The 26,930-nt window shown below is 43.6% G+C and overlaps 1 protein-coding gene and 1 pseudogene across 4 annotated transcripts in view; both read left to right on the top strand.

Moving 5' to 3' along the window:
- The window catches only part of Mpzl1 (myelin protein zero like 1), a 40,166-nt gene extending 13,655 nt beyond the window's left edge, over positions 1-26,511 (top strand). For 2 of the 4 annotated variants that reach the window (XM_051186167.1, XM_051186169.1), the window contains exons 2-6: positions 9,126-9,292; positions 12,767-12,980; positions 13,815-13,947; positions 16,617-16,722; positions 26,188-26,511. In XM_051186167.1, coding sequence (XP_051042124.1) covers positions 9,126-9,292; positions 12,767-12,980; positions 13,815-13,947; positions 16,617-16,722; positions 26,188-26,289 — 722 coding nt within the window. In that variant the 3' untranslated portion in view covers positions 26,290-26,511. Of the gene's footprint in view, positions 1-9,125; positions 9,293-12,766; positions 12,981-13,814; positions 13,948-16,616; positions 16,723-21,822; positions 22,097-26,187 lie in introns of those variants that run through there. The other 2 variants (XM_051186168.1, XM_051186170.1) reach the window with 2 other exon arrangements.
- LOC127223764 (uncharacterized) lies at positions 20,306-20,400 on the top strand (annotated as a pseudogene).
- Positions 26,512-26,930: the final 419 nt, after the last annotated feature.

The raw sequence follows: 26,930 nt of genomic DNA, 5'->3' as shown, positions 1-26,930 counted from the left end.
CAGCCAGGGTTACACAGAGAACTCCTGTCTCAAAAAAACAAAAACAAAACAAAACAAACAAAAACCCAAACAAACTGTAAATCAGACATCTTCCCTGTCCTTACTGATGTCTTTCCCTCAGTTTTTCTTCTGAAAAAATAAAATAAAATGTGTAAGAGGAAGACACAGACAAACACAGCTAATGAGGTAGATACTAAAATGCATGCCTAGGCAGTACACTGCTGTTATTGTGGCCTTTCCTCATCTGCCCCCTCCACCATGGCCCAGCAGTAACCATTACCCTGAATAATCTTCTGTTTAGTGTTACGTTTTGTTCCTTTATTTAAAGGGTCACATGGGTGCTTGTTTTAGGAGATAATATTAGCTCATCACCATGTACCGATAGAATCAACTAAACGTAGGCCAGAGAGCAGTTTCTAAATAAATGGATAGGTTTTCTTTTTCACACAAGAGAAAATACTGATGACTTCAGAGTCCTTCAAAATCAAAGCAAATGCCTTCTTTCAATGTCAAGGAAAACCTTAACAGGTTCTTCTGAAATGGTTAAAGTTTTTACAAAAATCGTGTATTCGTAAATGGACTAGGATTGCCTCAACCAATAGCAGTTTCAGGATCACTCTCTGCTTGGCTGGTGAGAGTATTTATTTATTTACAACTGTGCTGTCCAGTATGTTTCTAGGTAGTTTATAAGTTGAATCTATTTGGAACAGTAAGGTCATCAGGACATGTGTAGTTGGAAGCCTCACTGACTTCTTATTACTTTAGTAAGTAATTCAGAATGTTGAAACAGGCCATGCCAGGAAATGACTTCTTGGACAAGCTGTGTTTGGATTTGCCTTCTTCAGGCTAGGTGCGGTGGCACACGCCTATAGACTCAGCTAGATGGGTTGCCAGGTCAGAGTTGGCCTGACCAGCTGCAAGACCAGACTGCAGAAAGAAAAGCTTTGTCTCTGGGTTGTTTCAGACTCTTTATTTTCCTTTTGTTCTTTTCTAAAATGTTCTGGCTTTCCACCTAAAGAATGCCACATCAAGCATGGGCATTGCTTGCTTCTCCTAGACATGACCTTGCTCAGACGTTTCTGTCTACAGGTGTGTTCTAGATGTCTTTCATCAGAATCAGTCTCCGTGATCTGTTAGATCCATCCGCATCCCTTAACTACTGAATGGTAAGTTTGGGCACGGCAAAGCTGTTTTAGAAGAGCTATTCCCTAGGCAAAGCTGTTTTAGAAGCGCTATTCCCTAGGGTACAATAGTTGAAGAGTTCTTTCCAGTTTGTTTATTTGTTTTCCTGACCTTTAAGCTCTAGCATAACTCAGCAAGGTTATCCACTCTGCCAAACCAAGTGGAAAGCATGTGCAGTTGCCGTTGCCATGTGTAAGTTCATTTGAGTTTATGTGAGCCTCAGAAATTCACAGAGAATGGAAAGGTTTGGTAATCACTTCATCTTTTTATCCGTTAATTTCATTTTTGTTTTATTTCTAGGCAATAGTTTTCCTTGATATCAACAGGAAGAAACTTTTTGTTCTTTTAATGAGTTTTGGGATCCAAAGTTTAATACATTAGGTCCAAGTTCTCTGTTTTGATTCTTTCTTCTTCTTCTCCTCCTCCTCCTCTTCCTCCTTCTCCTCTTCCTTCTTCTGCTTCTCTTCCACTTCCTCCTCCTTCCCCCTCCTCTTGTTGCTGTACCAAATACTATGACCAAAACAGTTCACCATGATGAGAAGTCTGGGCAGGGACTCCAGGCAGAAATTGAAGCCAAAGCTATGGAGGAATTCTGATTACTGGCTTGGTCTCCAGGTCCTGGTTCAGATACCTCTCTTTTACCTCCCAGGAAAATCTGCCCACAGTGGACTGAGCCCTCCCACATTGATCATTAATCAAGAAAACGTCCCACAGACTTGCATCTAGGCTGACTTGATGAAGGCATTTTCTCAATTGAAGTTCCTTCCCAGACAACTGTAGTATATGTATAGTTTACAGAAAACTAACCAGCACACATTGCAACAGTAATTTTCCTTCTCTCTTTTTTTTACTCTTATGTTTTTCATTTTCATTGTGTGTGTGTGCACACGCACATGCACACAGAATGGAAGTTAGAGTGGAGTAGTGTGTACGCGATGGCATGCATGTTGGGGTCAGAGGACAACTTGGAGGAGTCTGTTCTAGTCTACTCTAGGAAAGGGTCTCTTGGTATCATACTCGGGTTATTGGGCTTGAACAACAAGCACTTTTACACTCTGAGCTATCTAGCCAGTGAATTTTATTTTCTCATTATGTTGAAAAGTACCAGATTTAAATGTGGGTATTTTAAATACATCATTGTTTTTGGTTGATGTCCCGTTGTCCCCTCTATCATAGGCCCTTTTGAGTCTTGTGGCTCTGTACACACTTTGCCTAAATGAGCACATCTAAAATTAGAAGCTGGGATCTGCATATGAGAGAGAATGTGTGATGTTTGTCTTTCTGAGCTTCAGTTACCTTGCTTCATATATTTTCCAGTTCTGCCCATTTTCTTACATGCCATAAGTTCAGGTTCAGCTGAATAAAGCCCATTGTGTCTACGTACCACATTTCATTACCCATTTTCCAGTGATATACATCTAAGATGATAGCCACTTTTGTTCACGGTTCCATAATTATAAATACTAGATCTGAAAGGAATCTATTTGATTCCTCTGGTGGCTGGACTGTAACAGTACAGACCTTTCAGTGTCTTGCTTCTCATTTGCGTGTATAGACATTGTAATTAGACCCTGAGAACTCCCTTTTATGACTCTGAAGCTGGGCTGTCTGAGTCCGTAATAATTTAAGTATGTTTTTCCACTATAACAATTAAAAGGGTGGGGGGCGGGTGGTACAAAGCAAGCCATTCCTAATTGCTTCAGGAACCAATGACAGCACCCTTTGCTTGGGCTGTACAGAATGTGGCCTTAGAGGGAAACCTGCCATCTAGTTTCTCCCTTGCTCATGCAGAGAACATTCTAACAAGACACCGGTCCTGCTCATTTTGAAAGGTCAGAAAGAATTGGATTCTAGACTGTCATTGAATAGAAACCATGTGCAGGTTTAAACAAGAGGAACTGTTGGAGCATGCTTGGTAAATGCTGGTTGGATCCTAGCTACTGTTACAACATAGAAACCACCCGAGGAGTGAATTTGAGTTGGAAATGGTGAGTCTGGTTTCAAAATGGAAAGCCTTGATCCAAAGGAGCCAGAGCAGTTGTGGAAGCTGTTTATTGGTGGCCTGAGCTTTGAAACGACAGACAGTAGCTTAAAAGAACATTCTGAGAAACGAGGAATGAGAGGGTCGGTCAACAAAATATTCCAGGGGCTTTGGTTTTGTGACTTGCTCTTGTGTTGAAGAGGTGGTTACAGTAATGTGTGCTGGACCACACAAGATTGATAGCAGGCTGTGGGACCAGAGAGCCATTTTTAGAGAGGGATCTGTAAAACCTGGTGCCCGTATAACAGGGGAGGAATTTTTGTTGGTGTTGAAGAAGATATAGAAGAATACAATCTGAGAGACTCCTTGGCAGATTGAAACCATCCAAGTCCTGGAAGGCAGGCAGAGTGGGAAAAAAGAGAGGATTTGCTTTTGTAACTTTTGATGATCATGACACAGTTGATAAAATTGTTGTTTAGAAATACCAACCATCAATGGGCATAATTGTGAAGTGAACAAGAGATGCAGTCTGCTGGATCGCAGGGAGGTCTATCAATGGGCACAGTTGTGATGTGAAAAAGGCTGTTGTGTCATTTGATACAAGAGTTACAGTCTGCCTGATCACAGAGAGGTTGGGGAGGTGGGTCTGGCAACTTTATGGCTCATGTAGGAAACCTTGGAGATAATTTTGGTCTTGGGAGAGGAAGCTGTGGTAGCAGAGCTGGAAGCAGCTGAGGTGGTTATAGAAGTGGTAATGGTGGGCATGAGGGACTTGGAGATTGTGGTGGCAACTGTGGTAGTGGTCATAGTTACAGTAGTTGAAGAGTGCGGAGGTGGTGGTGGACCAGGATCTGAAAACGAAGGTGGTGGGTGTGGCGATGGAGGAGGGTATGAGGGAGGAAGCTTTGGTGGAGGGAACTGTGGTGGTGGTGGGAACTGTCATGATTTGGGGGATTGTAGTGGACAGCAACAATCAAGTTGTGGATAGACTAAGGAGAGCAATGTTGCAGGATGCTCAGATAGTCCCCCTGGTGGTGGCTGTGGCTCTGGTGGCGGTGGATCTAGTGGCAGAAGGTTTAACAAACAGCAGAAAACCGCTACAGAAGAAAATAAGGAGTTGTTTGGAAAGCTGCAGGTTACTTTGAGATACATTAGAGGAGCAGTGAAAAAAATCAGCCATAGAAGGAACAACGGTCCATAGTCTTAAATATCACCGAAGCTTAAGCGGTTTAGGACCGTCATAGCATGGTTTGCAAAATGTGCAACTGTTCATTAATGCACTGTAGTGTCATTAGGTGTACATTCTGGAGGTCTTTATTGTAGGTTTTTCTTTTCGTTACACCTGGTATATTGCCCTGTAAATGGTAGAAGTGGTACCAGGAATGGGAAAAAAAAAAAAAAAATTAAGCTGTTTAACTTAAAAAAAAAAAAAAGAAAGAAAACACATGCAGGTTCAAGCAAGAGAAGCCCTTGCAGTATGCTTAGTAAAATCTGGCTGGACTCTCGCTGCTGTTATTATGCAGAAACTACTTGCAAGTTTAAGCAAAGGTTCCATCCCCCACGGCTTTCTCCTGAGATAGCTATGCAGAGGATTTGCCACAGTAACTTTCCCTTTATCTCTCATCATCCTGACTCTGAGATTCTCCCAGGCTTGTCCTTCATGTCCTTCACGGTGCTCTCCATACATTCCTCACTTGCTTCAGAAGAGTGAATGCTGCTGTGTGTTTGAATGAGGTGGAGGATGATGCCTCAAGCAGTGAGAGGCCTGGCTTGACTCTGGATCTGTAGGGAGGTCCTGCAAGGCTTGAGCAGAGGAGTGAAGTAATCCTACCTCTGTTTTTTTGTTTGTTTGTTTTTAACAAAACTTTCCCAACTCTTGCAGTTAAGTGGGAAGGTATGGAAGTAAAGACACCAGTTAGGAGGTCATTGACGTGGACTAAGTGAAAGCACTGGCTTAGATCAAGGCCAGTACTGTGTCCCTGGGAGATTTAAACTGTTTTAAAGTAGGGAGAATAGCTTTGGAACATATGAGGCAAGGGACTAAGGACTCTGGAGCCTGGAGTGTGACCATTTACGGCGAGAGAAGGAAAAGGAAAGTCAGACCAGTGGACAGGAATTAGGAGTTTGATTTGGGCATATCAAATTTGTGACAAATGTCACTTGTGTGTTCTGAGTCACCACTTTTGGAAGATGCTTAATAACCCTGATGTGAGATGAAGTCACAAAAAAGAACATTGAATGCATATGGGTCAGAGGGCTTATCCTGGGACTCTAACTTATGGGAGATTGGGAGAGGGTGTGGGAACAGGCAGAGAGATAAGAGAATAGAGGGAGAATAATCTTTCAGAGCCAGACAAGAAAATTTAAAGGAGCAAGGATGAGCTCTGTCAGATAAGATTCAGAAGGTAACCATTGACTAAGCCTTGGGGAGGTCCTTGCATTCCTTAGCAAGAACATTTGGTTGGAGGAGCAAGGATGTAAATCTGAATTGGGTTTCTTCACGAGAAAAGAAAGGTAGAAATTAGAAACTGGAACTGTCTGCAGTTAGAATTCGTAGTCTGGCTCTAAGAGTTACGTGTTCAAATTAACTGGTGATAGGTGTCTTGGCACGAAAGGCCACTTTAGTCACCAGCTTTAAGTAATTAAATCAAGCCCATCTCACATAGACTGCTGGGAACCTCTTAGGTATCTGGCTCTGCTTTCTCTCAAACTTTCTTGACTCTAAACTCTGCTGCCTGTGTTTCTTTTTTCTTTTCTTTTCTTTCTTTCTTTTAAAACAGGCTCTCACTGCATAGGCCAGGCTGCCTTCTACTCATTATTGTCCTGCCTTGGGCTCCAAGTGCTGGGGTCTCAGGCCAGTGTGACCTCACCTAGTTACCCCCAGTTCTACATGTAACATCTCAAGGAAAGTGCCCTTTGCAAGTGGACCTGGGCCAGGGCTCTAATTTAACAGAATTGGGAAACTTTGTCTATGGACTTTAGAGACTGGAATTACAGTTCTCAACATCTGAAGAAAATATGCCAAAACCACAGAGTAAGTCATAGTGGCAAGATAGTCTCCTGCAGTGAGCTGGTTAACTAGCCTCTCTTGTGCTTTGTCGTTGGTTCTGAACCCAACTCCCCCACGGCTGCTTTTCTGCCTGCCCACAATTGCAAGGCACGTCTTTTGTTTGCTTCTAGTCTCAAAGAAAGCCTTATTTTGAGGTTTGGACCACAAATAATAATCCATTGTTCCCTATAATAATAATCCACCCTCTGTGAGTAGAAAAAAATTTTGCCTGATGCAGTGTGGCTATCAGTTTATTTAAAAGAATAGCCAAAGTGCCCATTCTGTGCTGAGAATAAACATTTGCAGGATGGTTGGGAGGAATGAGGGGGTGCTCTTATTCTCCTTGGCTAAAGTCAGTTAAGCCTTGGGGAGAAAATGACTGTCGGCCTGTGACAATGCTGGTCTGTTACATTGTAAGTAATTGAACACAGCAGGTATTTATTCCAAACTATCTCTTAGAATACCTTATTTTGCAGATGGGTATTTTTAAGTTAACAGTTGTCGGGGCAAATACATTTAGCCTGTGAAAGTGCCTGTTTTGAGTGAAGACTTTTACCAAGTCTGCCTCCTCTGTCCAGTCCCACAGTTGCCTCTAATTACAGATCTTCCGGGGTATGGGGGTTATTTTTAAATTGCAAATGGTAGACAAATTTTAATTAGCATTTCCTGGACTTAGGCTAACTGAACAAACATGGAGGGTAACATACAAACCTAAACTAGTGTGATCAGCTCTTTCTAAAGGACTCATGTCCCCAGCACAAGGGAGGTAAGGTTTCACTTAAAAAACCAAATACATATTTTTCTGCCTTGAGTCTTTTTTTTTAGGGCGCTGACTATGTTCTGTCGGCATGTATGAGGGCACCAGATCTCATAATAGATGGTTGGGACCCACCATGTGGTTGTTGGGAATTGAACTTGAGACCTCTGGAAGAGCAGCTCTTAACCTGTGAGCCATCTCTGCAGCCCCTGCCTTGAGTCTTTTATAGGAAGAGTATCAGTTAAGTAGTAACAAGTAATGTCTTAGAATCGTTTAGTGCTTTAAATATGAATGGGACTAAAGCTTAATGGTACAATAATTCCCGTGTGTCAGATGAATATAAAAACTGTTTAAAGAAGTAAGAATAAGACCTTTGTGTTATTAAAAATAGACCACCCGGGAAACCTCAAGAAGACTTTCTCCTTTTTTTCCCAAAAGGTAGGGGTTTTGCTTTTGTTTTTTGTTTTTGTTGTGGTGGTGGTTGTTTGGTTTGGTTTTTCAAGACAGGATTACTCTGTAACTTCTAATGTAGATCAGACTGGCCCAGGCTGGCCTCTAACTCACAGAAATCTGCTTGCCTCTGCCTCCCAAGTACTGGGTTTAAGGGCATGTGCCTCCACACCTGTCTCCCTAAGGCAGCTTTCCATGGGTGAATGGTAGGTAACCTGTGGGACTGCCAGTGTTTCTCATTGCATTAGTCACTTTTCTGTTGCTGTGTTGAAATGCCCTGAAGGAGAAAGGGTTTACCGCAGCTCCCAGTTCCAGGTTACAGCCTGCCTTGGTGAGGAAGTTATGGCAGCTGGAGCTTAGAGAGGGTGGGTCACACTGCATCCATATTCCAGAGGCAGAGATTAATAAATCCTCATCTTTAGTTGCTTTCTCCTTTTCATTCAGTGCAGGACCTCAGCCCATGCAATGGTGTAATCCACAATTACTTCAGGACTTCCCACCTTAGTTAAGGCTTGCCTCCCAGGACTTACCAAGTTGACAGTAATTATCCATCACATTCATGACAACATGACAGCCTGTGACTTAGAAAGAAATCAAGGAAGCCTAAGAGATTGTTGCTCAGTGAGAGTAGTCACTCTGAGCAGGCGACGTGTATGACTCTGTGGCTCCAACTACCCAGTATTCTGATGGAGACAAAAAATTTTGAAGACTGTAAAAGGCCAGGGGTTGACAGGACCTAGAGGTCATGCTTTATTAGTGGCACTTGGGGATGTTTAAGATAGTGAAATATTATATATGATGTCTTAGAGAGGGATATACATTGTTGCACTGACTGTTAAACTCCATAGAACTCAGAAAAAAAAAGTCTTCACAAGAGTGAGCCCTAATATAATCTAGGGACCCTAGTTAACAGTAATGTAGCAATATCTGTTTATAATTGAGACAAATGTACCATGCCTATGCCAGATGTTAGTGATAGAGGAGGGGGATGGAATTTGTGGGAACTCTATACTTTGCATTCAGGTTTCTGTAAATATGAAGCTGCTTTTACTGTTTGTTTACTGTTTTGCCAATTTTTAAGGTTTATTTATTCTATTTTATATGTATGAGTTTTGTTTGCATGTATGTATGTGCACCACACCCAGGAGATTGGATCCCCTGGAATTGGAGTAATAGATGGTTGAGAGCCACCACATGGGCAGTGAGAATTGGGCCCAGGTCCTCTTCAAGAGCAAAAAGTCCTCTAAACTGATGAACTCCAGCCCTAAAATGTCCTCTAAACTGATGAACTCCAGGCCTAAACGGATCTCCCCCCACCCCAGGCAAGGTCCCCCTAGCTGACCTGGAACTCACTGTGTAAACCCGGCTATACTCAGACTCACAAAGATCCGATTCCTCTGCCTTTGGAGTACTGGGATTAAAGACATTTGCCACCACACCTGGTTGATTTGTTAATTAAAAGGGGGGGGGGACAAACTATAGCCAAACTAGTGAAAAATATTTGATTAATAAAAATCAAAATAAACTGTCATTACCTGCAATCCCAACATGGTGAAGAGGCAAGAGGATTCTGAGTTCAAGACCAGCCTGGGCTATGTAATGTGGCTCTGTCTCCAAATAAACAGCATGCCTCTCTTTCTTTGGTAAATATATACAGTGGTATTTCTACTACATCCTGCTCTTAAACTTTGTTCTTTTCTCTTCAGTGACAGCCAGAATGTCAGCCCTGGAGGTCCATACTCCCAAAGAAATCTTCGTGGTGAATGGGACACAAGGGAAGCTGACGTGCACATTCGATTCTCCCAATACAACTGGATGGTTGACCACAGTCTCCTGGAGCTTCCAGCCAGATGGCACTGATAGCGCAGTGTCGGTAAGAGCCACTCTCTTACCCCTTCCTTCTGCCCCTCCTCTTCCTGCTGTGGTCATTGTTTCTCACAGACTGCCCTGTTGCTAGCATGCGATCAGTGGTCCACTCCTGCCATCCATTTCTGAAATGAGACACTTCCAGGCTTCTTTCTTCTCTTGCTTCATAATGTTCCAGGAAAAAGTTTGCTCTGCATCTCTTAAATGCAGCTTATTCCCTTGTCTTCTTATTTATTTCTCTGTTTCTCTTGCCATCACACCCCACCCCTGTTCCTTCTGACCATCTGACTGCATTTGGAATTATTCACTTCCACAGGGCAGCTTCTGCTGGGCCATGCCGACTATAGTCACATTTTATCCTACAGTTTTCCAGCTTATATTTGTCCCATCTTTCTATTTCTATGTATTTTACTATATCTGTCTGTCTATCTATATCTCACACATGGAGGTATGTATAGTCCCTTCTGATGTAATGATGTTTTTTTGTTTTGTTTTGTTTTTTTTTAATTTGGCTTATAGTATGACTCTTCAGTATTTGCTGGGACCTTACCATGCCATTGGTATGCAAAGTCTTCAACAAAATAGCTTCAGTTTTGGGGCTGGAGAGGTGGCCCTGGGGCTAAGAGCACTTGCTGCTCTTCCTAAGGACCCAGGTTCCTATCACTCAAGTGGTGGCTCACAACTGCAATTCCAGGGGATCTGATTCCCTCTTCTTACCTCTGAGGACTTCTGTGTACATGTGGTACACAGACATAAATGCAGGCAAAACACCTCTATACATAAAAAGAAGCTAAAGAGGCAGGGGGAAAGTGTCTTTGTTCTTACTTGAGAGCCATGAGAAGTGAGCCAGGGTGATGAGGGACACAACAGAAGGAAAGCACTAGGAGGCTGGACAGGAAGCGCATTGGTTCTGTGTTGCTTCCCCCTTGATGCTGTGATAAAATACTCTTGTCGGAAGCAACTTAAAGGAGAAAGGGTTTTATCTTGGCTCACAGTCCACAGCAGTCATTATGGAAGGAAGAGTCAAGACATCTTGCAGGAGCTGGTCACATCACAGTGACAGCAGGAAAGCAGAGAATGGCTACACAGCTCACTTCCTCCATTTTATACTGTCCAGATCCCAAGCAGGGAATGATGGCAACCACAGTGGGAAGATCTTCCCATATGAGTTAGCTAAGTCAAGATAATCCCCTCAAGCATGTTCAGAATCCCACCTTCCTGGTGTTTCCAGATTTCATCAACAATTGAGATTAATCATCACAGAAAATCAGTGACTGGCTAGAAGCTAGTTGTGTAGTGGGTGCTTATTAGACATGGACCAGCTGTTCTTATTCGTGTCTATAAAATGGAGCTAATAAAAGCTCCCATAGAGGGGCGTTGGGAAGAGGATGGTTCTCAGTATGGTGTCTAGCTTTTGAGGTACTAATAATAGAATTCATGTACTCTTGTCCTGTTGGTTCGCTGTGTGTCCTTTGGATACTGGCACCTGCTTTAGCAATGTTCTACATTTTAGGTTGTCAGTACTTGGCACTAAAAGTATCTAATACCTGAGCCAGGTGTGGTGGCACACACCTTTAATCCCAGAACTTGGGAGGCAAAAGTGGGGGAATCTCTGTAAGTCTGAGGCCACTCTGGTCTACAGAGTGAGTTACAGAATAGCCAGATCTACATGGTGATACCCTGTCTCAAAAACAAACAAACAAACAAACAAAAACACAAACAGAATGGCAACTCTTCTCTGGCTGATGAGTGCTGTAGTTTGAATGTGTTCCCCAAGAGTTCATGTTGGAAGCTTCGTCCCATAAGCCTTTTTTTTTGGAGGTCATTAGGATGACATTAGGTGAAATGATAAGAGCATCATTCCCATGATGAGTTAGGGACTCTAGAAACATTAGAGTCTTGCACTAGAACACTTGTTCTGCCTTCCCATATGATACTCTCTGCTATTCTCTGATGCCGCCAAGCTCCTCTCTAGCTGCCAAGCCATTGTCAGCACCATGGAGTTCCCACAGTTCAGCCTACTGCTTATAGGTACTTAGTCTAGATTCTGGTTCACTGTATGCCTATGCCATAATCATCCTACTTCTATGAGGAGAGTTGGGGGAAGGAAGGAAGAGTGGACCATAACCCTCTCCACCATTCCTCAAGGAACATAGAAACTTCCTGTTGGGTGTGGATAGATGTGAGTCCCTCATGGTGTCCCCTGGGAAAACACAGACTGTAAATGACTGTAATTACTGAAATCAAAACAGCTTTTGTTTGGCCCAAGTGGCTTTATGCTAAAATGTGATGTCAAAGCTGTCTATTCCCACCAGGAGTGGTGGCGGCACACGTCTTTAATCCCAGCATTTAGGAGGCAGAAAGAGGTGGATCTCTTGAGTTCAAAGCCAGCCTGATCTACAGACTGAGTTCTGGGACAGCCTGGAGTACACAAAGAAACCCTGTCTCGGAATCCCCTCCCCCGCCCCCAAAAAGCTGTGTCCTCGTTGAAGTTAAGTCTTCTGAGGAAAAGCATCATGTCTAGGTTGAAGCAAAGTCTTGGGTGAGCCCATATCCTTCAGCATTTACTAATGGGAACCTCTAAACAGAAAATATTAATTTATTTAACTTCCTTACTAGGTCTAGTTGGGTATGATTTAAGAAAGGTAAGAAATGTAGAGTGCCTGCTCTGAGGTTTCTGCCTTAGAATAGCTATGAGGGAGATGGGAGGAATCCAAACAAGTGTCTGGAGAGTCAATGCAGAGATTCTGTTTCCGGGAGTAGAGCATCAGTGAGAAACATGGCCAGTATTCCATAGACTAAAATGGATCACACATGTTTATTTAAGAGTCTAAAAGAAGTCCTTAAATTTGAGGGTTTCTCTTCTGCTTTAGGATGTCAGAGGTTTTTCAATATGTAGAACATAAATATAACTCCAGGTTTTCCTTTCCTTTTCTTCCTTCCTTCCTTCCTTCCTTCCTTCCTTCCTTCCTTCCTTCCTTTCTTTCTTTTTTTAAACAGGGTCTCTATTATGTAGCCCTGGCTGCCCTAGGACTCACTCTGTAGAACTCACTCTGTAGACCAGGCTGGCCTTGAACTCACAGAGATCTGCGTGCCTCTACCACCTGAGAACTGGGATTAAAGGCATGCACCACCACTGCCTGGCTGAACAGTAGATTTCTAAGCCCATTTTTATGCTATAATAAAGTGGCAATGACTGACTGGGTAATTGATAAGGAACATAGATTTATTTCTTGCAGATCCAGTCTGGAAAACTGAAGACCAGTGAACCTGGCATTGGCCAAGGACTTTGTTGTTGTGCCATCCTCTGGTGAAGGCCAGAAAGATGAGAGAATAAAGGCCCCTTGCTTGTGTGGCTTGCTGTCTTTCTGTGGGATTCCTTTTAGAAAGAACCCCTAACAGCACAGCATGGCTGTTAATTACAGATGACAGGGCTTCTGCCTTCGAGGGTAGCTCATATGTTCTTGTTTTCTCATTGCAGTTTTTCCACTACTCACAAGGACAAGTGTACATTGGGGATTATCCACCATTTAAAGACCGAGTCACCTGGGCTGGGGACCTTGAAAAGAAAGACGCATCAATCAATATAGAAAATATTCAGGCTGTTCACAACGGCACCTATATCTGTGATGTCAAAAATCCTCCTGATATCGTTGTCCGGCCTGGGCACATTAGGCTCCATGTGGTGGAAATAGGTACTTCCCACAGTGGTTGAAGTGATGAACACAATGTCTTTTATCATGTGTAGCTGGGGAATAAGATTTATGTTTCAAGGTGCATTGGGGAAAAAATGTCTTGGGAATTTATTTTTATGGTGTTGGATATCAAACCCTAGGTCTTACAAATGCTGGCCAAGTACTCAAGCCATGCTGGGATGGTTCTTGCCTTCCAGCTGTGTTTCTCATCTCCATGGGCTCAAGGTTTAGCCCAGCAGAGCTGATGGTTGGGGAACTGCTGCTCATTCAACACAACAGGTGGCTTCTCTTTCCATACCTGTGTCTGGAGCTGTGGCTTTGATTTCAGGCATATTTGTTGTTCAGTGTTAAGAGCAAGAATGATCAAATTCACTATGGCTGGATGAAGTGGGCTATAGGAAAAGGAGATTGGGCCTATTTGATATTGTCTAAGATGATATTTTAGTGTCTCTTACAGCAATACAGAAATTTCTTCCCTTGTTTGAAGATGTGCGGGAGGGAAAGTTCCTGTGTCTCCTTTTGAGGTTGCCTGATGCTGGGGATGATTGTTGTAAATTCACATCTCCAGATTTGCTTTGACTGTAGAATGTCGTTGTTGGGGTTGGGGCTATGGGTCTAGAAATACTTGGCTCTCTAGGTCATTTTCAACTGAAATGTCATTGGTGTGCCAGCTGTGGGTCATTAGACACCTCTCTGTAGTCTGGCTAATAAAAGAGGATAAATAAATGGTAACTACCAAGGGAAGAGTCTTGCTTATGAAATTAACAAAATTCCATTTCTTCTCTGTGTGCCCCCTCCCTCCCCTTACCCCCTCCCCACTGTTCTTTCCTCTAGACAATTTGTTGGTGTTCCTGGTTTGGGTGGTGGTGGGCACCGTCACTGCTGTGGTCCTCGGCCTCACTCTGCTCATCAGTCTGGTTCTGGTTGTACTCTACAGAAGAAAACACTCGAAACGAGATTACACTGGGTAAGAGATGCTGTCTGTCAGAGAAGGATTGGAAAGAAGTCAGGCTTTATTAAAAACTTACTTTTTAATAGGAAAAGTGCTGTTTGATTTTTCCATCGGGCCCAAGCTGTCCTAGGTATTGGTGTGAGGAAGCGGATGTCAGGGGCTTGCTGTTAGCAGCAGAAAGGATGCCAAGCTCTCTTCTGTAGTTTCCTTCTGAGGCTTGGGGAGATGAACTGCTCAGCAGTTGGGTGCTGAGTTTCAGTGCCATCCACTCAGCAATTAGAATTCTTAAGCCACAGACATCACTTACCCAACTTAAGGGTTTAATTTTGCCAGGCATGGTGGCAAATGTCCATAATTCTAGTCCTTGGGAAATAGTTCAAGGTCACACTTGGCTATATAGTGGGTTTGAGGCCACCCTGGGCTAATAAAACCTTGTCTCAGAATAACAACGGGACCTGGTAAGATAGTTCAGCAGTTAAGATGGTTGCCCCCAAGATAAATGAACAGAGTTTGATCCCTGAAGCCCATCTGGTAGGGAACTAACTCCTCACACATTCTTTGATCTCCATTTGCATGCCATGGTATACAAGTGTGTGCCTCCCCCACTCCACCCTGGGATTCCCCACACACAAATAAATGTAAAAAAAAAAAAAATTGAAATGAGAAAAGTTTAAAAAATAGTTTAATTGTAGTGCAACGTGTTGCTACTAATCTTACAAAGGATTTCCTCTTGCTTGGTCTGCTGGTAAATGACAATAAATGCAGGGCTTCTTTCTGCTATAGTTCCTACCCCACTACAATCTGAGCAGCTTCCTCCCCTTGCTCTTTCCTGGTTGCTTGCACCTAAAGTAAGAGTTAATGTCAAAACATAACAGGAAGAAAGAAGATGTGGCTTTGTTACAGTGTTTCACCAGGGACTGTCTGGTGTAGAGCTGTGTCTAACTGCAAGACCTTCTCTTTTCCCCACTCTAGCTGGAAAGCTAACCCATATAAGCTATAGCACTCACGAGGTAAGACTTGAGTATGAAGGCTGCATTGAAGTTGGTATAGCCCGAGCAGCATCACACACACATGAACTAACCAGAGCCATCCTAGAGGAACTGTGGTCAGAGAGGGTTGCATGACCGAATGGCTGGAGCCTCTCTGTGGTCTTTGCTGACCTCGAGATGTTAGGAGTGCTGTGTTTAAACAAGTCTGAGTGTTCTGATTCAGGTATTACTTGCTTGGAATGCGTCTCTTCTGCTGACTATTGCTCCCTTGCATGGGTGTGTTTTGTGATTAAATACAGTGGGATTGATGGTTTTCAACACGAGACTAATCTAAGGTAGTAACTCAGACCATAGTTCTCGCTTGGAGTTAATAAAGTGAGCGGAAAGATGTTTCTTCGGTTCTGCATGGCATCACGGTTGTCTCTGTTCTCACTTTAGTCATCCCTCTTCCCTCCCCACACACCATTTCCCGCTTTTCTTCCTTGGTGTGCTAGGACCTACTTATCTTCCCTTAAAAAAACAGCTGACAGAGAAGACACATTGGCACTGTAACAGGGCTCTTCCACTCACTAGACACATGGTAACTGATTACATTGCCCATTGCTGTTAACATTATGTGTATATGTTCAGCCCATTCCCAATGTTGACACTAACCAGATAGCTCAGTGCTAACCCAACAGCTATTATGGTCTGTTCATACGTGTGTCATTTGACTGTACTGAAAACATAACATCCAGATGAAATTAGGTCCATCTCAGTGTGTGTGTGTGTGTGTGTGTGTGTGTGTGTGTGTGTGTTGTGTGTTGTGTGTTGTGTGTTGTGTGTTTGCGTGCATGCCCTTCATGTAAAATATGTGTGATTTTTATACATGAATTTTATTGTTCATGATTAAGACCTCCTTTGGGTTAGAATAATCAAAGTTTGGTTTAGGACATGTAGAGGCCAGTTTGCAAAGTGCCCAGGATGCATTGGTCTTAGTATTGACACTTCGTACTGGTCCTCTCCAGACTCCTTACTTCTTAAGATAGTATGTTAGCCCTCATAACCTGCTGCCTGTTCAGTTTCCCTCACTTATTCATGAGGTAGCACTTTGTAAAGATGTCCCCATACTTCTCTCAGAGTTCGGTCCACGTGACATTCCAGGTAGCATTCCATAGTTTCTCATGGGTCGGGACTTCCTGGCTGTTTGTGTTTTGAGGTTTTTGTGGCTTTGGTTTTGGTTGGTTGTGATGTTGATAGGGAAACAAAACGCGGGGAAACTAAAGAATGAAGGAGAAGGGGAAGCACAGGGCTGAATCTGGATGTGGACCTGTGACTCTCCAAAGTCATCTGGAAGAGTCTTTCCTTCGTGATGACTAAAGCATTTCCCCATTAAGCTAGAAGAATTTAACTCTTTAAACATTAATCCTGAAGCAGTGGGTGGCAAGAGGGAAAACCGTATACTGCACAGAAACAGTGTTGCTACTTGCTGCCCTCAGCGTCTTGCTGACTCGGTTAGACCAATGCCAGAGATTCAGGAGGGGAAGATAGTTTTAAGCTGTAGATTTTTCTGGAGTCCCACCGTTTTGTTTTCTGTTGTTTTGCTTTTATGTCTCTGTTGCTTCCATGTGCCATCACTTGCATCACTATACTTTTGTTTCCATTTATTGTAATTTTTCGTTTTTACATTTGTTCTTCAAATTGTCACTTCATCAGCTGCAGTACATCAGAGCGTTTGTCACCAGTTAAGCAGGCTCCACGGAAGTACCCCTCCGACACAGAGGGCCTAGTAAAGAGTCCGCCTTCCGCAGGATCTCACCAGGTAACAGCTGATGTCACTGCACCTAAGGTTTCGTGCACCCTAAGGTTTGGTATGCTCTAACTCCTTGTGTATGAAGGAGAATACTGTCATATTCTCACTGTAGTAGACATGTGGAGACAGAGAGGAAGCTGGAGGAATTAAATTTAGGGCCGGCCTAAGAAGACCACAGGAAAATGTGTTGCAAAGAACCACTAACATTAATTAAAAGGAGTATCCTTTGGCCCAAGTAGCAAGTAGCAAGTGGCTTTGTCGGCTGTAGGATGTTCTTCAGTATCCAAGAAAATAAAATCTAGTGAACTATATTCTAAAGAACTCTTTAAGAATTTGGTAGAGAAGAGCTGGGCGATACTTCGTTCAGGAAAGTTCTTGGAAGAGGACCTGGGTTTAGTCCTCAGAATACACCGAAAAGAGGGGAAGCCATATGTGGTGACATGCACTTACTGTGACAGTGATGGAGAGGTAGGGACGATGGACCCCTTAGGCTCACTGGCCAGCTAGCTTAGCCTAATTGGCAAGTCCCGGGTTCTAGACTCTGTCTCACTGGGCATGGTGGTCCCACCTTTAATCCTAGCACTAGAGAGGCAGAAGCAGGTGGATTTCTGTCAGTTCAAGGCCAGCCTGGTCTACATAGTGAGTTCCAGGACAGCCAAGGCTATGTAGGAAGATTGTCTCAAAAAAAAAAAAAAATGGGGTGGGGTGGGGCTATCCAAAGGAAAGTGGAAGGCACCCGAGAAACCACATACATACAAGGTAGTCTTTAGCATGTGCACATATATTCATGGGTGCACATGTGCATGCACACATAGAAATTAGCAGGGGAAGTTGTTCTTAGTTTTAATAATAATAAAACAAAAAATATATTTCAACCTCAGCCACAGTAGTCAGGATGCAGAATACCAGAAAATTTGTTTTCAGGGAAAAGTTTTGATATTCTTGGTATTGATAATAAAACAGAAAATTGATTTTCTTTAGAAAAAAAATTGAGGGGCTGGAGAGATGGCCCGATGGTTGGGAGCACTTGGCTGCTCTTGCAGAGGACCCTGGTTCAGTTCCCAGAACCCACAAGGTGGCTCACAATCATTTATAACTATAGTTCCAGGCAGTCTGGTACCCTCTCCTGACCACCACAGGCTCCAGACACAGCTGTGGTGAACGTACATATGTGCAGGCAAAATACTCAAACCATAGAAACAACATAAATTTAATCTAAAACTGTTAATCGAGAGGAAATGTTTATCCCGATAATTTATAGGCTAGATGAATAAGGACGGGTGTTTGGTGTCTGCTTCCTGTGGGGGTTCTGAGTTTATTTCACACAGGGCCCAGCACCCTGCTTCATGTTGTACATTTGCTATGTGGTTTTGAGCCATAACTATGGCTCCATCAGAGTGTCATAGCTTAGTGCCCGTGGGGTCTGTGTGCAACAGAAATCATCCTAAGGAGTTTGGCCAATTCTACTTTGCCTTAAAGAGGGAATAGCTAAAGGGACTGAATTTCACAAACAGTGTGTGTGTATATATGTGTATATATATATATATATATATGTATATATATGTATGTATGTATGTATATGTGTATATATGTATATATGTATACACACATATACATACATACATAAATACATATTTATGTTCCATAGGTTTTTATATGTGGTAATGAAACTTCAATGAGGAAATTGAGGGGTTGTTCTGAATTTCTAAAAGCACACTACAGTATCAGGATTGGGGTTCAAGCCCAGTCTGCTAGACAGCAGGCTTTCTTTCTTTCTTTCTTTTTTTTTTTTGACAGCAGGCTTTCTATGGCAGCATCAGATTCAAACCCTGTTCCTGTCCCCATCCCCCTCTTCCTCCCTGCATTGCCACAATATACCTCAGTTTACTGATTTGGGTTCTGACTAAGAATAAGACTGTAATGAAGTAAGAAGAGTTACAGATAGGTTTAATGGCTAAAGAAGCTTTGGGGGAAGTTTTGTTCTGCCCTTGGAGTGAGGTAGGCATTGCCCTTCTGCTGAAAACAAACGCTTGAGTTTCAAACAGTGAAACATGGCTTTCAAGACATTGTAAAATAGGTCACACAACACTCTGATCTCTCAAAGAAAAGGGACAGTGCAGGTCCCATGATTGCAGCAGTGTGCCACAGCCTAGTACAGAGAGGGAGAGTGGGAACAACTGGACTCAGCTGTGTCACTGAACCGTGGGACGGGGAGTTGTGGGCTGGGTATAGACTTGTGCATACATGGTAGAACACTGTTTTTTTCTTATTAGGCATTTACTTCAGGTAGTGACCCAGGGTCATTGTGACCTGCATCAGTCTGGCACTCAGAGTGCAAGCTGATGGATGACCTGGGGAAAGGCTGCAGGATGGACTGGTGGAAACCAACTCTTTCCTCCCATTATTGCCCAGGGCTACAGACAAACTTAAGATGAAAAAATGTACTTGGTTGGGGTAGGTACCGAAGAGGGACCTCACTGGTAGCTGGCTCAGATTTGTTGTGGCTCAGGATGAGGCCAGGGTCTCCTACAATGGGACCAGGTGTCCCCATGAGCTGCCAACACTCAAATTCACCTTTAGGGGCACCTGTAGCTGCAAGTCCAGGCTCTGCACGTGTTGCAAGGACTCCATGATCCTTCTGACTAGAGCTGCAAACTCAGGGATCTGAGAATTTCTCACTTCAAACAGCAGCTCATCATGAATTTGGGCAACTAACCTGTCTTTCGTGGTTGGGGAACGTGGCCACTGCAGCAAATATTCAGATCATGGCTAGCTTACAGAGGTCTGCGGCTGAACCTTGTACCACAGAGTTTATTGCCTGTCGCTCTGCTTGTGCCAGAAGCTTCTGGTCCGTTGCACAGATCCTTGGCAGAGGTCTCCTTCTACCCAAGATGGACATCACATAGCCTGCATGGTGACACTGGGCTGGGAAAAGTCCTTGATTTTCTTGTACTTCTGCAAAAAAAAATCTCATCAAAAAGTGGGTGGCTTCCAGAACAGTGACTCCAAGGCAGGCAGCAAGTCGTTCTTTCCCTGCTCCGTAGACCACAGAGTATCCTACTTTCTTGGTCTTTTCTCTGTCCAGGTGTGTCACATGCTCCATGGGGATGCCCTTCCTCATTACAGATGAAAGTTAATGAGGTTGGCTCACTAGGAGAGCACTTACCTAGCTTGCATGAGGAGGTAGAACACTTTTGAGAGCAAGGAAAGAACTACAGTGCTTAGAGCTCACCAGGAGAAACATGTTAGCTCTGGTGCTTAGAGTAGTCATACCTTTGTAGGTGCTTAAAGTAATATCCAAATAAAGGGTACTCAACCCATTTTTTACAGCGTTTGAAAAGAAGCCTTTAGAGTTTCAACTCATTCAGAATGAAACAATCCCCAACAAGCCAGTGCCCAATAGTGTAAAATTCATAATGTCTGGTATCAATCAAAAGTGACTAGGCATATGGCCAGGTTCGGTAACACATACTTGTAATACCAGTATTTAGGAGGCTGATGCAGGAGGATTGCCTGAAGACCAAGCTGGGCTACATAGAAACCCTGCCTCAAAGAGGGCAGAGGGAAATAAACAAGGCATAGAAGGAGATAACTAGTGCTCACTGGCAGCACTAAAGTTGGAACGATACAGAGAAGATTAGCATGGTCCCTGCACAAGGATGACACACAAATTTGAAGTGTTCCATTGGGGGGTGGGGTGGTAACTAAAAGAAATCAGCAAATAGAAACCAATGATCCACTGGGGGCTGGAGAGATGGCTCAGCAGTTAAGAGCGCGTGCTGCATTTGCAAAGGATCCAGGTTTGGTTTCTAACTCCCAGAGTGGCTCACAATTATCTATAACTCCAATTCTGGGCCACCCTCTTCTGGCTTCCTTGGGCACCAGGCACACACGGTGCACATACATATATTCAAGCAAACATTTATACACATAGAATTATTAATAAACCTTTTAAAATACAAATCCAGAAATGACAGATACTGGGATTCTTAAACGAGGAGATAGAATGTGTCAAACAGGTGGTCCTCAAACACTGGGCGAGGCTCACAGACCAGGACAGCTGTGCTGGATAGAGATCGACGAACTAACCACAAGCTGCAGGCCAGCCTGAGAGACAATGAATTCCAGCCTGACTTACAGAGTGGGACTGATGAAAACTAAGAGCAGGAGGGGAGATGTACAGCAGTGATTACCGACAACAAAGATTAGCAATGGATACTATTCAAAATGAAGTATGCCAAAAACAAAATAAAACTGGAATTTTCTAATTAATTTTTTTTTGCAGGGGGGGGGAAGGGGGAGGCAGCCTTTGACTATGACTGAAATCATGGGAAACAGACCGGAGAATGAAAAGGGGCTGTAGCCAGGCAGTGGAAGTGCATGCCTTTAATCTTTAATCCCAGCACTCAGAAGGCAGAGGCAGGTGGATCTCTGTGAATTTGAGGCCAGTCTGGTCTACAGAGTGAGTTCCAGCAGGGCCAGGACTGTTACACAGAGAAACCCTGTGTCTGGAAAAAACAAAAACAAACAACAAAAAACCCAACCCCCAAAAGGGACTGTGGTAAACTCAGCCACATTAATTACACTGGCTATAAATATTCAGAACACCTCAATTACAAGTTGGAGAGTTAGTGATCTCAGTGTCAGAGAATATACTTTTTAACACTGCACAAAACCCTAGATTAATTTCCAAGATAGATAGCACTTGGGAGTCTGAGTCAGGGGGCCAGTCTGGCTGCTTACAAGACCAGATCTCAAAAAGAAGCACATTTAGTCTTCTGTGGTTATTTTTTAAGTCATGTTTGTGCTTTTTAAAAGTTATAATTAATGAAGTTTCTGCCATGCCTGTCTGTGGAACTTGTAACTCCATTGGCTGTTAGCACAATACTGTGGATTGGAATGGAATGATTTGCAGATTTACTGGGTAGGGTTTTTTGTTGTTTTAATGATTGCTTCCATGGTTGTGCTAGCTCACAATGGAGGCTTCTCTGCTAGGGTTCAACATTTACTTCACATGGCCCTCAGTCCCCACAGTCCTTAGACACTAGCGATCCTGATGGATGCTTTTGCTTACCTTGAGATAATGTGTCTGCGGTACCTCCCTCTCAGGCAGCTGCTCCCGAGAGTACTGAAAGCACCTCCGTGTAACATGAAAAATAAAAGACCCAGAGACTGATATCGGGGTTCAAGCTTCAAGCTGAAGATCAGAAAAGCAAAGCACCTGGTCATTAGCTCTTAATCTACCTCAGACTGAAAGGCGATTCTGGCTCCACCAAACCTCAGACTGCTTCCTCTCCTCAGCGTGGCTGGAGAATCCTGAGACTTCAGTGTCTTCCTAACCTCAATGTGGCTGGAGAATAAATAAATGCCTTCTATCCTCAAAGTGGCTGGAGAATGAATGCCAGCTCTGAGACCATTTCTGTCTACTATACCTCCCTAATGCTGGGATCAAAGGCATGGTATCCCAGGTGCTGGGATCAAAGGCATGAGCTCTGTTACTCTTCATTCTTGTGTAGGCCATGGTGGTCTTGAACTAACAGAGATCAGTCTACCTCTTAAATCTGAGTCGTGAGATTAAACGTGTGTTCCACCACCGCCTCACCTCTATGGCTTGTGGCTGACTTTGCTTTCTGAATCCTCAGGCAAGCTTTAATAAATCATAAACAGTATATCACCGCAGCTCCATGTTTGAGGGTACCTTCCAGGGCCACAGCATTATCACTGGAGATAAAAATTCAAGGGCGCTGTCTACTCATCTCTGCAGTTTCTTTTTTCAGGTTTGATTTTTGAGACAGGGTCTTGCCATGAGTAGCCCAGTCTGACCTTGAACAATTCTCCTATTGCAGATTCCTAAGTGCTAGGATTACAGGACCACCACTGTGACTAGTTTCAAACTATCTTGTTTTGCCGCCCTTTTCTCTCAGCTTTTGGCATCATGTTAAAATGGATAAAAGAAAGAAACTCCAGGTCTCCTTGTGTGAAGTATCTATTCCAAATGAGACATTTGCCAGAAGCCCCCACAGACTTTTTTCCTAAGCCCCTTAGGCCAAGAGTGGGTCACTTCCAGTTACCTGCAAGGGTCAGTAATTGTGACTGGCTGAGATAACATCTTAATTCACGCTAGGGAACCCAAATGAAGTCCTTAGCCTCAGCAAAAGTGATGGTGAATAGCAGAAACACAGTAAGGGTCTGCCAGCACAGCAGGAGGCAGGATGGACTTGGGAGTTGAATTAGGCAGTCTCTGGTTAGAGCATGGGAGGAAAGATAAGACACCTTTATGAAGCTTCATTTTTACCACAACTGGTTTAAGATGATTTGTATGAATACTGGAGGAGCTGGTTTTCTGAATCCTTTTCTGGAAAAAGTCAATACTTGGCATGCAAAAGACATGTTTCTGGAGAATGGCGATTCCGTGGAATATTTATATGTCACTGGGAGGTCTCCAAATATACATCTCATGCAGATTCCTTCCCAGTTAGTTCTCACGGGGTCTTGCATGATGTATTGCTTCACCACTCTGCTTTGCTCTGGGTTGTCACTCAAGTGACACTGGCTGAGCTGGCCTTAAGACCTGAGTCCGTCCGGTTCTAGGACACGTGCAAATTCTTCCCTGCCAGACCAATTCTTGTCAACTCTGTCAATAGGCAGAACTGATCTTGTTTCAGAGTCAAAACACACAGTGTTTGAGTTTTGTGTTTGGCTTTTAAAACATGGTGAAGTAAATCTTGGAAATAGTGTTTTGCCAGTAGTCGGTGAGCACGTGAAGGCAGGTGTTCCCTCTCAGACCCTCAGGCAGTGAGCACAGTGAGCTTGTGGTGAGCTTGTGGTGAAGGCAGGCGCTCCCTCTTGGAGTGCTGAGGGGCTGAAAGTGAGTCTCTTCAGGCTATGCTAAGTTCCAGGCTTCCTGGTCTGCATAGCAAGTTCCAGACTAGCCAGGGTTACGAGAGTGAGACCGTGGTTTCAGAACAGAAACTGAGTCATATCAAGTCCGAGGGATCAGAGTCAAATTACCCAACACTGCAGAGTCTCGAGGAAGCACACTGCTACTGAGCCAAGTAGACTCACTGCTATGCAGAGACATCCAGAAGAACCCTCTTGTTGGACTTCCATGTTCTGGTGTGAAGCTAAATGTCACAAAGGCAGAATTCAGAGCTGGTTGCCTCTTTAAACTCATTCTTGAAACAGGGTGCCTCTGTAGCTCAGGCTGGCCCTGAACTCATAGAAAGCCACCTGTCTCTGCTTCCCGAGTACTGGGATCAAAGGTGAGCACCACCACACCTGGCTTCTTGAACATTCTTAAGACCTGTCTGTGTAGTAAATTATTGGGGTGGCAGCCAAATAAAATTTTCACTTCATTATTTTGTAATAGCCATTGTAGGGAGTACAGGGGGGTTAGCGGTTAAATGTTGAACTGTGTAGTAAAGCAGTTAGGCTCCTGTGGGTCCCGTGCTGTTCTTTTCTTCTGTATCCTTACCCGCCCTCTTGTGGCTCTCTTAGAAGTAGTGAGCTCAGTTGTTTCCCTGGATTCTCTCAAAGTCCAAAGTGGTCTCCTGATTGTCAAAATCAAGGTCTTGAGGCATGCTCCACAGTCCCCAGTGTGCATCATCTTTTAGTAGCTCCAAAACCAGGTGTCTGAGACCTGTTCCAGACAGAGCTGACCCCACCTCAACCATTTTATCCATCCCTCCATCTAGTCTGGCCCCTTCTAGGTGACTGGGTCTCATAGCACCTGACTTACCACTGTTGTTTGGTCAGGGGAGGAAGGACTGGACTAACCAGGCACCTGCAGATAACTGTTCTTCAGTCCCTTTCATTGCCTTTGCAGGCAGTCTCCACATAAAACACCATTATTGTCTCACGGGAAATACTTCCTGGATTGTTAACACTTACTGACTGTTGCATACAAGTCTGTGTGTTTTTCTTTGTTTCCTGTTCACACACAGTGTTGCTTACCCACTACTAGGCAACACCTCCACTCCAAAAAGAAGTCCTTAAAACAGCCAGCTCTGCAGACCAGGCAGGTGGGCACTCTGCCTTTGGTTTTCTGGATCAGTGTTTTTAGAGTATAGTTGTGTGACGTGATGCTGGCGGTCACAGCTGGCATCCATTGGGTGCTCACTGCCAAGCCTAGGTTATCCACAGGTACCATTCCAGTCTCGTCATTACAGCTTATTCAGTGTATGCCTGGTAGCCACCATGTGGCCATCTGCCAGTCTGTGTAGAAAGTACCTCAGGAATTCTGAGAGTGGCTTGGGTATACCCAAGTCCAGATAGGTCTGATGACTGACTGGTCTTACTTCTGAGCTACCATTACACAGCCCTGTGCCTGGGCCTATCTTTTCTGTGGAAGTCAGAATGCTTACACACTGGAGGAGGGCACAGGCTGGGCTCCTGGCTGCTGAGGGTTTTGCTCCTGCTTTTGTTGTTTTATTATAGTAGAAAGCTGAAGGACACCATTAACTTCGAAAAGTTCCCTGGACTGAGAGAAGACCTGACTTTGGGTCGTACTGCATTTTTTCTTTTTAAACCAGAGCTGTTTTGTTCTCTTTATTTACAATTTTACAGCTTTAAAAGGAAATGGAAAAGTCATAAATGTAAACTGCCCCCGGTAGTTGAACCATTAGCCCCTGTCCAGATTTTGTTCCCTCGGCTCCCAGAAGCCCAGCCTCTCTTGCTCTCCTAGATTGGACTCTGACAGCCACTATGTTGGCTTCCTTGGTGTTGGGGGGGGGGGGCTTGTAGAGTTTTTCTTTACATTTCTTAGATTGTGAATTAAAAGCAAAACAAAACAAATGAATTTGGAAGAACAGTTAACTGGTATCAGACCTCAGAGAGGCAATATGGTAATGCAGCTAGCTCAGTGGCAGAAGGCATCCCCAGCCTATCCAAGACCCAAAGACTGGTCCCCAACACCAAAGAAAGGGGGCACACAAAGCAACAAACCTTTAATCAATTGTGGCAAGGTCAGTCTGAAAGGGTTATGTTGTATTTATACTGAATGTTTAAAATGTTTTGAGAATCTATATGTATAGAGTGACCAGCACAAATTATATGGATGACATAATTTCCTACCTGGATGACTCTGAAACTCAACATCTCAGTGCTCCCTTGGGTTGCCCAAGGGCTCAATCAAGTCCTTATGGTCCCAGTTGCAAAGGCTGATGAGTGCTTTGGCAGCTGGTAAAATAAGGGGCATTGCCAAAAAGGAATGTAATATTTTTATAGAAATGTCTAAGTATACTCAAAACCAAAGGGAATAACAGCTTTGGTGGCTTCAGGGGATGCCCGATCTGGCTTTAAGTCAATCCCAAACATCATCATAAAAAAACATGGATTCTTTGAAGGGGAGGAGTCCTTGCTTTGAAAGCCTAGAGTATAGCTTTAATGATTGCTTCTGTTTCTGGAGCTTAGGAACCATGGGTTTTTGTCTTTGTTTTTGTTTTCCAAACCTCTAATTTGGCTTCTCTCCTCCAGGGCCCAGTCATATATGCACAGTTAGACCACTCTGGCGGACATCACAGTGGCAAGATTAATAAGTCAGAGTCTGTGGTGTATGCGGACATCCGGAAAGACTAAGAGAAGACCCCAAACATTTTAAGCAAGAAACAAATCCAAACTGGACTCTTGTGCAGCAAATGCCCATAACTATGTGTGGCCTTGACTCAAGCAAGGACAAGCACGTTTATACTCAGAGAAGAAAATGTGTATAAAGGATATGTATATTCTATTTAATCTTTCTGATGTGAGAGGCCAGTGATGCATGAGGAAATGGTATGAGTCTACGTAAGTGTAAATTGTCTTGCTGTTTCTGTGTGTTCTTTCAGAGTCATTTCTAATTGGAAAGTTTCAGAAACATCCCTGATATGGAGTGTTATAGTTTGCCTTATTGGAGATTTCACACAACTATTAGTACATCCAACAGACGTGGCCTTTTCACCTAAGGGCTCAACCAGTCTTAGCATTTCTTGTAGTTAGACATGTTCAGTGGAAGTGAGCTTCTCACGGTATCAGAACCATTTGTCCAGTGCTAGCTGACGCACACCATCCATTAACCGTGCTGCCTGAGGACAGTTAGAGGAGTTTTTGTTGACGCTGTTCTAAAATATGAGAGCACTTTCAGTTTAAGCTTGCCTTCAGTGGACACTGAGGTCTCACTGATAAACTTTTGTCACTGTGGACAGCACAGCTGACCAAGGGTGTGCATGGCTAAAAGGGTA

The sequence above is a fragment of the Phodopus roborovskii genome, unplaced genomic scaffold, assembly GCF_943737965.1.
Source record: "Phodopus roborovskii unplaced genomic scaffold, PHOROB, whole genome shotgun sequence".
NCBI classification, from domain to species: Eukaryota; Metazoa; Chordata; class Mammalia; order Rodentia; family Cricetidae; genus Phodopus; species Phodopus roborovskii.
Note: the sequence above shows the minus strand (reverse complement) of the source record. Positions and strands in the feature narration are given on the sequence as shown.